Source organism: Chenopodium album, chromosome 19, assembly GCF_948465745.1.
Source record: "Chenopodium album chromosome 19, dcCheAlbu1.1, whole genome shotgun sequence".
Classification (NCBI taxonomy): Eukaryota; Viridiplantae; Streptophyta; class Magnoliopsida; order Caryophyllales; family Amaranthaceae; genus Chenopodium; species Chenopodium album.
In genome coordinates this window covers 6,788,562-6,801,310 of record NC_137852.1, presented here as the reverse complement: position 1 = coordinate 6,801,310, position 12,749 = coordinate 6,788,562, and the positions used below count along the sequence as shown (strand labels likewise).

The 12,749-nt window shown below is 36.5% G+C and overlaps 2 protein-coding genes across 2 annotated transcripts; both read left to right on the top strand.

Moving 5' to 3' along the window:
* The first annotated feature begins 1,468 nt into the window (after positions 1–1,468).
* Positions 1,469–4,328, top strand: LOC145593910 (putative disease resistance protein RGA4). The gene is made up of 2 exons (XM_081650270.1): positions 1,469–4,210; positions 4,311–4,328. Exons 1-2 carry the CDS (start codon positions 1,469–1,471, stop codon positions 4,326–4,328), a joined length of 2,760 nt encoding a protein of 919 aa, XP_081506396.1.
* A 4,118-nt stretch (positions 4,329–8,446) lies between these two features.
* On the top strand, positions 8,447–12,647 carry LOC145593909 (putative disease resistance protein RGA1). Its single transcript, XM_081650269.1, has 2 exons — positions 8,447–11,930; positions 12,592–12,647. Exons 1-2 carry the CDS (start codon positions 8,516–8,518, stop codon positions 12,645–12,647), a joined length of 3,471 nt encoding a protein of 1,156 aa, XP_081506395.1. The 5' UTR covers positions 8,447–8,515.
* Positions 12,648–12,749: the final 102 nt, after the last annotated feature.

The following is a 12,749-nucleotide window of genomic DNA, read 5'->3' as shown; positions in this document are numbered from 1 at the left end:
CTAGGTACTGAAGTGAAGATGGTGACTTTAAATGCTCTTTAGAGATGTCAGGCTATGTGCATCATTGATGCATGCAACCGCAGATAGACCAAGCTCGAAACAAGTGAAATGAAATTGAGGCCCCTGTTTGTTACTGGCCTGATGAGCAAATGATTGGTGGAGCTTTTCAACCCTTCCTAGAAGGTGGGGAAAGCTTTCACAGTGATGCTAATCACAGGCTAGTGTTGGGATTGTTGTGGTGTATGTGGTCAGCTTGTTCGGGCCACATGGAGCTTGAATTCAGACGATGGGTCTTGTCAAATTTGCTCTGTATAATCTATTATATGAAACTCTAAAATAAAAATATGAGATTAGGAAAGTTATTTAATAAATAAAAATAATTATAGTTTTATAAAATGTAATATATAAAATTATAAAATCGGGTATTACATTTTGCATATCATGCTATTTCTTATTTTTTGTCATGACACGCAAAATGAGACATGTGCTTTAATTTTTTCGACAATTTCGAGTTCGATTTAGATCCTTCAAGGGTAAAAATGATCCCTAAAACCTTAACCGAACAATTATTATCACAAAGACACGCAAACAGAGACATTATTTGACATGCACATGAGGCATTTGCATTATTATTTGCTTGCTAATTTCGAGGTTTGGATTCTTAAGGACTAACATGACTTCGAAAACTTCAACCGAACAATTTTTGACATCCTAATCGAAACATTAAATGTTTAAAAGGGGTATTACAGTCTTTTCCTTAATTATTTTAACTTTGTGAAATAGTTTTTAATGGTGTTAATCACGGGTGCACCGTTGGAAAAACAAAAATTTAAGAGTGTATCAATTGAAAAAGTCAAGTAAAATCAAGGGTGTACCAATGAAAATTTCCGTAACATTGAAATTGAAATAAAAGGTATCTTAGAAAATTTAGTGAATAATTGAGTTATACTTCATATAGGCTAGCGAAAAAGAGCGGGAAACTTTATTTATGAAAGTGACCCGTGGAAATTGTGCTTGGAGTGCCCTTTGTTTATACTACGTAGTTGTAGATAGGTAGATAAAGATAGATAGATGCTGCTTTCGGTGCATATTATATTCCAGATTTCCAGACCAGCACATGGATTAATTCTTCTAGAATTGGTTAATCTCTTTTTAAAAGTAAAGTTAATCTCCACTAATTTTGTTTTTTTAATTAAAAATTAATCTCCACTAAATTTTGTTTTTTAAAGTTAATTTTCACAAAATCATTGAACCACCAACTCAATTGATGATTTAAAAAAACAGAAAAGGAGAAGGCATCATTTCATTGGTTGGTTTCACACTGCTTTCAGCAGTGAGCATTCAGAATGACCTCGTACTATAAAGCCAAGTCTAGAATTCCATATAATTCACAGAATCACAACACACAAATCAGAGGCAAGGAGAATATAGAGTGAAACACAAGAAAAAAAGAGAGAGAGAGATAACAATGGCAGATGGAGTTATTTCCGACTTAGCTAAAAAAGTCCTGGGAACCTTGGGCAAAGCAGCCGTAAAGGAAGCTGCAACCTGGTGGCGTGCACGAGATGATCTGGAGAAGCTTAAGCATAGGATGGCTTTTATCGAAGCTCGAGTTAGGGACGCTGAGAATCGCCAAGAAGGGGAGAACGGTGAGCTGATCAAACTCTGGCTGCGGGATCTGAAGGTGGTGCTGTACCGAGCTGATGACTTGTTTGATCTTGTCCTCACTGTCGACCGCAAGAATCGGAAGGTGGAGAGTCGCATGATGGCAAAGGTAGGCGTCTTATTCTTAAAGCCTTTCATTTCTGCGAAAGATAGTGGAATATTTGCTCATAAGATCAAGTCTATTAACGATGAACTTGAAGTAATCAAGTCCAATATGAATGACTTCAACTTTATCCCTAATCTTGCATTAGTAGGATTATCATTGCAAATGCAGCAGTTAATAAGCCGTAGGCAAAGGGAAACGAAATCTTTTGTGAAAGCAGAAGATGTCATTGGTAGGGATAATGACAAGAAAACTATTGTTAGGATGCTATTTGATCCCAAATATGATGAGAAAAGGATTGCTGTGTTTTCAATTCTGGGGTATGGGGGTCTCGGAAAAACCACTCTTGCTCAATTTGTATATAATGATGAGACTGTTCGGAACCGTTTTGATCTTACTAAATGGGTCTGTGTACCTGAGGTAGATGATCGGAACACTGTAATGAGGCGAGTTTACCACTCTCTCACCGGTGATAAGGATTTCAATAAAGCCTCATATGATGATATCATATTAGGCATTCGTGGGACCATTAAGGGTAAGAAGTATCTTCTTGTGTTAGACGACATATGGGATGAAACTCGGGATAATTGGTTGGATCTTATAAGTATACTTGAAGATGGGGCAAATGGGAGTAGAGTTATCATAACAGCACGCACTGCTAATGCTGCAAATGCTTTTGGGGTAACAGAGTCCCACAATCTAGGACTTTTGACTCCAGATGAATCCTGGGAACTTTTCAAAAAATTAGCATTCAAATCAAAGCAAGAAGAGAGTAATTCTATTTTGACTCAGTTGGGGGGAGAGATTGTTGAGAGCTGTGGAAATGTTCCCCTTGCTATCAGGGTTGTTGGATGTCTTCTCTACCCTGATAATAGCGAACAACACTGGAGAGCAATTAGAGACGCTCGACTCTCCAAGGCAAAGGTGCAGGAAGTCGAGGACATGATGCAAGTGTTGAAGCTGAGTTACGACTACTTGTCGCCGGCATTAAAGCAATGCTTTGCTTACTGTGCATTGTTCCCAACGGACTATAGATATAGTAAGGATCGTTTGGTTAAAATGTGGATGGCTCAAGGTTATGTTGATCCATCACGTGTAGATATTGGAGAGAAATACTTTATGGGATTGTTAGGGAGGAGTTTATTTCAGGACCCGGAAGAAGATGATGAAGGGAACGTCACATACTGCAAGATGCACGATTTAGTGCATCTCTTGGCTCAAAATATAGCTAGTGAAGAGATTGTGCATGATTACCCTCAAGATATAGCTAGTGAAAAGATAGGACAATTGGTTGAGTCTTCAAACCAAGTAGTTCTTGGTAATAGACTTCTACATGCGAGTTTTCAGGTGATGAAAAGGAAAAAAGGTGATGAATGGGAAGCTCCAAAGTCATTGCTTAAGGCAAGGTTGATGCGGTCATTGATACTCTTTTCATACAATCATAATTGTGATGTAAAAGCATCATCTCTTAAAATGATGCTTTTGAAATTTAAGTCTTTGCGCGTCTTGGACTTAGAGGGTATGAATATCTCAACAGTCCCAAATTCTATTGGGAAGTTGAGACACCTAAGATACCTTAATCTTGCATGGAATAATATCAAATGTCTTCCTGATGACGTAACAAGACTTCAGAACTTGCAAACATTGATCCTTGAGTGTTGCTCAGGTCTAACAGAGTTGCCAAGAGATTTTTGTAAATTGGACAGCCTGAGGCACTTGGGACTTGTTGGGAGCGGGTTGAGGGATTTGCCAACAGGATTTGAGAAATTGACATCTTTGGAAAAGTTAGATTTATTCATAGTTGGCAAATACGGGGATCTACACTCATTGCCAGCCTTGAAGCTTATGGGGAATCTGGTTATTAAATTTTGCAGTTACAGTACTAGTTGGGCAGCACAGAGGGCAGGATTGAAGAACAGTCTGCAATTGACACGCCTTACATTATTGTTTGAATATGAGAGAAAATATTTTGCTGCTGATATGTATGAAATGATAGAGTGTTTAGAAATGCCTCCAAATCTTAAATATTTTGTAGTTGAAGGCTACGAAGGCTATAAGATGCCACCAAAATGGTTATATGGGCTCTCTAAGCTTCTTGTCATTCGTATTACAAGCTGTGAAAACTGCAGAGATCTTCCGCGCTTTAGTCAGCTGCGTCATCTCAAACGTCTTTATCTTACATCTCTTGGTGCCTTGAAGTATGTAGAAGAAGGTGGAGAGTGCTCTTCTAGATCCCGCGATGCCTACTTTCGATCTTTAGAGGTATTGGAATTGCAGGATTTAAGAGACGTAGAGGGGTGGACAAGACCAACAGAGGATGAGCCAAGGCAACTGTTGTTTCCTTGTCTTTTGCATATGAAAATAGTTAAGTGTCCCAAGTTGATGTCAATGCCTCTAGCACCAAAGCTGGAGTCATTATCCGCGGATACTTTCAACTGGAAGGTGTTTGAATCGAACCTGACGACAATGGAAGCATCATCATCATCATCTTCAACAACTCTTTTCACCTCATTAAAAGTGCTGGATATTTCTACCATTGAAGATGGACCAGCTTCTTTGACAATCAGTAGTAGATTCTCTAGTCTACAGAAAATAGATATCGCCAGCTGCAAGGAACTGACAAGTTTGGTGATAGAATCTTCAAATTCCATTCGCCATCTTGGAATTTCTTGGTGCAAAAGCTTGGAAAACATTTCACTGGGAAACCTCTCCCTGCTTCACGCGCTGAAGATTGTCGAGTGCCCAAAAATGGCGGTACTTCCACAATCGTTACTTGGCCTTCCCTCTTTACATACAGTTTACATTAGAAAATGTCCAGCTTTGATAACAAGATATAACAAGCGGAATGGCCAAGACCGGCGCCTTCTCCAACATATTCCCGATGCTGATATGTGAGTTTATCAACCTTACACTCTTGTCCCTCTGTATTATTATATATTTATATGTGATGACTGCTTTCACTTGAATGTTTATTGTGAATTTTAAAAATAGACCCTTTTTGTTTTTAAAGATATCTGAACATTTTTTAACAGCATAATACTTGTGTTTTTCTACTTCATGGTTTTTTTTTTTTTTTTTTTTTTTTTTTCTATAGGAATCTGAACATTTTTTTAACAGCATAATACTTGTGTTTTTCTACTTCATTTTTTTTTCCTGTAGGAATCTGAACATTTTTTGACAGCATAATACTCGTGTTTTTATACTTCAAATTAAGTTATTTTTACACCAAAAATGGCTTGCCAACTATTGTAATCAGACATAAATCATGATTGTTTACAGAGACAGACATTAAACTTGGTCAACTTTATGTGATAGATGCTACAAATAAATCTTGTTTACTGTCATTTAAAAGCATTGGGTTTTTGGTAAGGATAAGCAATTTCTAATTATGTATGCACAATTGGTCAGCTTATAGCTAATTGAGATAACCAGATCAAGTCTGCTGCCTCCTTTATACGCGGAATCACCAAAATTGATGAATACCGTGACAACAAATCCATTGCAGACTATTCCATGCTGCTGTAAGCTTTTCAGGTACTTGCAAGCAGATATCATCAATACCATCACCCTATCTAATAATTTTGTATTATCGCCCTACTCATTTTTCGTTTGGCATTTCATGTAGATTGCTTCTTGAAATTAATCGCCAACTGCTAGTGTTTATTGCAACTCTTCCCAGCCATATGCTGGATTTCTGCTATCCTCAGTCAGGTGATCCTGCAAGCCTCAGGTACCTGAAATTTCAGAGTTGAATCATTATGCAATGCCTAGTTGCCTACCTACCTTCTATAAGCTGAATGAATTTTATCGTATAATACTCTGAGTTTCTAGTGCAGGAATGCTGTACTGAAGTGAAGATGGTGATTGTTTCGGTGCTCTTTAGAGATGCCAGGCTATGTAAACCAGAAATACACCAATGCAAGCATGAAACAAGAGGAAAAGAAAATTTATAATCTCAGTAGTATAATTGGTGTGGCCTGAGCAAATGATTGGTGGAGCTTTTCAACCCTTCCTAGAAGGTGGGGAAAGCTTACACAGTGATGCTAATCACAGGCTAGTGTTGGGGTTGTCGTGGTGTATGTGGTCGGCTTGTTCGAGCCACAACATGTAGCTTCAATTTAGACAGTGTGATTGTGCAAATATGCTCAGTATAATTATTATATGAACCTAAGATAGTATGTCAAAGTGTTTAATCCAATCGCTCTTTGCTGTATGTACAAACATAATTTAAGTGACTACCTTCTGATTTTAGTAACATTACATAAATTAAAATTTGTATGGGTTGTCTATGTATGGATTATAAATCTATTGAATCAGTTGGTATAAGTGTGTATAGTCCATAGAGCAATAAACATAGCCTTGTTTCTCTCTAAAGAACGGGCTTGGCATAATTTTTGCACAAACCGCTCTTTATATATTGATAGATCTGATGCAACAAATAACATTTTGACTTCGGTTTAATTATTAGTATAGACTTTTAGTATGATTATTGTGATGCCTAGCTTGCAAATAAGTGACATATGGTCATACTTAAGATTGCATTCTAAAGGTGCAAAAATTAGTGTGACATGTTTTGACTAATTAATAAGCTACCGTGAGTCCGTGACCCATGATGAAATGTAAGATACAATGATTCATAAATCAGAATGATATAGAGAGTGAGAGATAGCTCAAGTGGTTAGAGCTTCCCTCCCGATTCTAGAAGATCTTGGGATCGATTCTCACCCCCACCCTTGTGGGCTGCGGCTCATCTCTAAAGACCAAAAAATAAACCAGAATGGTATCACTTAGTCTTACTCGGAGCTATATCCATCGTATGTCGTCTACTCGTCTGCACCTAAGGTGTATAGAGGGCATGTTCTCATTTACTGAGCTAAAATTAATGTGGCGTGATATATACTTTAAGTAAGAAAATTATCTTTTCTTGAAATAACATCAACCCATAAAGCAACATTTTTACATAAAAATAATAAAAATGCTTTTTTGATAGACAATAGTAATTTAATTAAATTGTTATATGGTTAATATAACTTAATTAGCTAGCCATTAGGGATCAAAGTAGCTATAAAATAACTAGCTTGAAAACTTAGAGCAACTCCAATGACAAGCTAATTTGACAATTAGCTTGCCATGCCACATAAGATTTTAAGCTAATTATCATTTTAGTTACCTTTTGCTCCGATGGCTAGCTATTAGCTTAGTAGTAGTTGTTGGATAGAAAATACATGGAAAGAGCTTAATTGGTGCAATGAGCATTTTATTTTGGAAAGTTTAATTTCCAAGCAAATTAGCCAAGCTAAATGAGTTTTCTAGCTCCAATAGTCAAGCTAGTAGCTAGGGAATTATTGAAATTGCAAGCAAGTCCCTAGCTGCAACCATTGGAGTTGCTCTTATCTGACAATGAAGTTTGCTCTAGAACAATGTCAAAATTACACAAAATCACTGCAGTAAAAAATCAAAGAAAAAAAAAAAAAAACAACCAAATCAACCAACTTTCCCCAATTTTCCTCTTTTCTCGGTTGTTGTTTCCCAAAACTTCCAAACTGAATTCAGAAATTTGTTCTCAGATTCGTCTATATAATTCAAACTCAAATTCATCTTTTAATTAGGTTTTTAGTCCAAATTGTTTCAGTGATTGATGGAGCTTTTCAGTGATGCTAATTGCTAGCTTACCTACTTTGGACAAGATTTTTCAGCTTCTAATAGTAGTAAAGGAAGAGGGCTCAATTGAAGGCTAATTGTACGTGGTTCTAGTTCTCATTTCTGGGAAAATGCAGCTGATCATAACTCTGGTACTATTATATAAGTTAGATTTTCATAGTTTGTTGTTACTTGTTTCCCCTTACATTCGGTGCTACCATTATTTTGCTACATTATAGATTGTGTTGAAAGATGCACAAAAGGAGAAATGAAGGGCAGCAAAAAAAGATTATTCAATCCCCAACATCAAAGTATTCAAAGGAATGCACGCAAGGTGTTCGAGGAAATGTCAACTGAAAATTTACAGCATTACTTCATCAAGGTACGCATATTTGCGATTAATTCCGGAAAAGACATTCTATATTTTATATATTCTCTCCTTTTGTATTACTTCACCCGTCCCAATTTATTTGCTTGATTGATTGGTAAAGTATGAAAAATAATTTACATGTGAATGCCGAATGTGATTATTTCTATTTATTTATTTTTAATTTATAAGTGATAAAGAACGAGACATATTGTTTACATCCCTAAAAGGCTAAAAATAATGATTCAAAATGTCTTATTATTATAATGATTCAAAAGATGTTGTTTCAAAAAACAAAAATATTTCAATAGACATTCTCAAAAGACATGTAAATTACAATGAAAATATTTATCGGAGGATATCAATGACTCAACATAGAATCAAAGTACAGAGTACTCTTTAGATAATACCTTTAGAGAAATGTTATTCCCATATCTAAACATTCGTTTCTTTAGTAATACCTGTAAAGTAATATTTTTCCTTGCGCATAAATCATAAATGATTGTTCGTTACTCTAATTGTTTATTCCAAGTGTAAAAAAGTGATTACCCTTCGTTATTAGTTAATAGTGAGATTCATCACAACTTTTACAAAGAGCTTATATATATATGAAAGCTATGTTCAGAATTCATCCATCATCATTTACAAGAATTACAATTCAGAGGGAAAAAAAAAGAGTGAAACACCAAAAAAAAACAATTCAAAAAAAAAAAAAAAAAGAGAGAGAAAAAAGAGAGAGGATGGCAGAGGGAGTTCTTTTTGACTTAGCTGGAAAAGCCTTGAATTACTTGGCTGAACCAGCATTTAAAGAGGCTGTTTCCTGGTGGGGTGCACGAGATGATCTGAAGAAGCTTGAGAAAACCATCAAGATGATCCAAGCTCGAGTTCGAGATGCTGAGAGGCACCAGGAAGAGCATGGAAACGACGCCATCAAAGAGTGGCTTCGGAGGCTGAGGATGGTGCTTTACCAAGCTGATGACCTGTTTGATGAAGTCCTTACTGTTGACCGCCAGAAACAGCGGAAGGAGATTAACAAGCACAAGCAGGTTTGTCTTACTTTCTCGAGGTCTGGCACTCTTTATTTTAACTGGAAAATATCTCGTGAAATCAAGTCTATTCGACAACAACTAGATGAAATTAATTCAGACATTGCTGGCTTAGGATTGAATCCCTATCATGATCATAGAGATGAACCACAATTCATAGGGGCTAGAATTCTTAGCAATAGGGAAACTGGCTCTTTTGTGAAAACAGAAGATGTCATTGGTAGGGAAACTGAGAAAAAAAGTATCATTAAGATGCTTTTAGATCCCAATAATGATGATGGAAAAAGGATTACTGTGATTCCAATTGTGGGGTTTGGGGGTCTTGGAAAAACCACTCTTGCTCAGCTGGTTTTTAATGATCAGGAGGTCCGGAAACATTTTAATCTTACTGCATGGGCTTGTGTACCTGAGATAGATAATCAGAATCAAATATTGAGAAAAGTTTGTCAGTCCTTATGTAATGGTCAGGATAAGAGTCAACTCTCAGTGGATCAAATTAAGTCAAGCATACTAAAATCAATTAAAGATAAAAAGTATCTGCTTGTCTTAGATGACATATGGGATGAGAGTAGGGATCATTGGTTAGATCTTCTAAGGTTGCTTGAATGTGGTGCAAGTGGGAGTAGAGTTATTGTAACAACACGCTCTGCTGATGTTGCAAAAGCTGTTGGGACAACAGAACCCCACAATCTAGGACTTCTAACCGAAGTGGAGTCTTGGAATCTTTTTAAAAAAACTGCATTTGTATCCGAGAAAGAGGAGAATGATCCTAATTTGGCTCAAATTGGGAAGGAGATCGTAAATAGATGTGGAAATGTTCCCCTTGCTATTAGGGTTGTTGGAAGTCTTTTATACTCTGAAAATAGTGAGAAACACTGGCAACGAATTAGAGAGACTCGACTCCCTAATAAGGCAAAGGGGAAGGAAGGTGATGGCGTCTTGGAAGTGTTGAAGTTAAGCTATGATTACTTGCCACCAGAATTGAAGCAATGCTTTGCTTATTGTTCATTGTTCCCAAAGGACCATGAATATAGTAAGAACCATTTGGTTAAAATGTGGATGGCGCAAGGGTATATTGATCCATCAAGCACGGACACTGGAGAAGAATATTTTATGGAATTGATAGGGAGGAATTTATTTCAAGATCACCGAGTACATGAAAGAAAGGGTGACGAATACTGCAAAATGCACGATTTGGTGCATGACTTGGCTCAAATTATTGCTGGTGAAGAGATGAAACAATTGGTCGAGCCTTTGGATCAAATATCTTCTGCTGATGGACTTGTGCATGTGAGTATTAGAAAGACAGAAGATGCTGAAATATGGGAAGCTCCCCAGCCATTGCTTGCTGCTACAAAGATGCGATCATTGATAACATTAAGAGGTTATGATTTTTATAGTGCTAAACCATCATCTCTTGAAATGGTGATTTTGAAATTTCAATCTTTGCGTGTTTTAGACTTGGAGTATATGAATAGATCCATTGTCCCAAATTCTATAGGGAAGTTGAAACATCTAAGGTACCTTCATCTTGCTAATAAATTTTATATCAAATGTCTTCCTAATGACATAACAAGATTACAGAACCTGCAAACACTGAACATTCAGAATTGCTATCAGCTTAAAGAGTTGCCAAGAGAATTTTGTAAATTGGACAGCTTGAGGCACTTGGGAATCTCTGGGAGCGGTTTGTGTGATTTGCCGGCAGGATTTGGGAAAATGACATCTCTGAAAGTGTTAGATTCGTTTATAGTTGGGGAAAACTATGGTATAGATTCATTACCTTCCTTGAATTTTACTGGATATCTAAATATTCAATTTAACAAGTGGCGAAGTGATGCTATTGTGCAAGCACAAAGGGCAAATTTGAAGGACTATCAACAATTGACACATCTTGCATTAATGTTTAGATCCATGGTTGTAACTCCTGATTTAGGTGTGGATAGAATGTTACTGTCCTTGCAACTGCCTCCAAATCTTAAAGTTATCGAAGTATCAGGTTACAAAGGAATTGAGATGCCACGTACATGGTTTGATGGGCTTTCTAAGCTTGTTTCCATTGATATTGCACTCTGCAGTAAGTGCACAGCTCTCCCTCACTTGAGTAAGTTGCCTCGTCTCAAAAAACTTCGTCTTAACTATATTGCTGGCTTGGAGTATGTAGAAGATGAAAACGACAATTTGGCGGATGGTGGAAAATGTGGTTCTGGAGCCCACAATGTCTACTTCCCATCCTTGGAGTGCTTGCTATTGCAGCATTTGAGGTCTCTGAAGGGGTGGACAAGACCGTCAAAGGATGACGGTGGTGAACCAAGGCAGTTATTGTTTCCTCGTCTTTTGATATTGGAAGTATATGAATGCCCCAAGTTGATGTCAATGCCTCTAGCTCCAAAGCTGGAGTTGTTAGAAATTGAAGGTATCAATTGGAAATTGTTTGAATCCAATTTAACGTCAATTGAAGATGAGGAAGCAGCTTCACCACCATCATCAAGGCAGTTGTTGTTTCCTTGTGTTATGCAACTGACATCACATTTCTGCCCCAACTTGATGTCAACTGATGATGAGGAACCAGCTTCTTCATCATCAACTACTCTTTTTACTTCATTAAAAGAGTTGTATATTTCTAAGATTGAAGATGGACCAGCTTCTCTGTCAATCAGTAGTAGGTTCTCTAATCTACAGAAAATAATAATATATAATTACGATGAACTGGCAAGTTTGATGATAAAATCTTCAAATTCCATTCGACATCTCAAAATTCAAGGGTGCAAAAGGTTGAAAAACATATCAGTGGGAAATCTCTCTGTCCTTGACACACTGGAAATCTGGGGCGATAAATATGAAGCAGGTGATGATTTTGAAGAAGAGATCTTTCAAAGCATTGCTTGCCTAACCACGCTTCAGAAACTTGGAATTCAAAATTACGGCAACTTGACACAACTCCCAGAAGAGATGGGCAACCTCTCCTTGCTTCGTGAGCTATGGATTGTGAATTGTCCAAAAATGGCGTCACTTCCACAATCATTACTAGGCCTTACCTCCTTACAGGAGCTTTACATAGATGGTTGTCCAGATCTGAAAAAAAGATATGAGAAGCCCGAGGTTTTATGTGAGTTTCTCAGTCCCACACTCCTACACTTTGTCTTTGTATTACTCGTATTTTATTTATTACTCATATCAGTCATATTTGATTATTATTAATATATCTAACTTTAATTGCATTTAATGGATTAAGTATAAGATTTATCGAATATACTAGTATAAGTTTATCTTAGTGATAAATAAATTGTGTTTATTACATGACATTTTTGTAAAATAAATCAGTAACTTTTTCATTAAATACGGGCTTCATAATTGATGGTGATTAGATAAACTTGTTGCTTTTTTACGAAAATACCATGTGATAAACAATTTTTTTTTTTTTTTATCTTAGAGATAAATTGTGCCTAACTCCTACCTAATCTTTTCCATCTTTCCTTGACTTGTGTACTATTCACATACTCTATTTTGGCTAGCTTTTATGATTTATAGTTAATGAAAGTTAAATATTGTCATGTGATATCTTATTTTCGCCTCATTTTACACTTTTATACAATCAATATTTTATAATTATTACTTTTTGATGATTAAATTAGTGATAAAAAATAAGCCAATGACTATAAATCTAAAACACATGCATCACATAAACGTGAAACGAGAAGTGTTGGTGTTATTTCAATCACTAATATCAAGATATAAGCGCACAAGACAATTACTTTTGTGCTCACCAGATAATAAGGAGCAAAATGAGATAACTATTATTGCTTATCGAATTAAAGATAATTGAACTATTGAAGATACTAAACACATGATTATTGACAGAGACTGACAATTACTTGGTCCAGTTTGTGTGAATGTGTGATGCATGGGCTTTGGATAGGTCTGCATG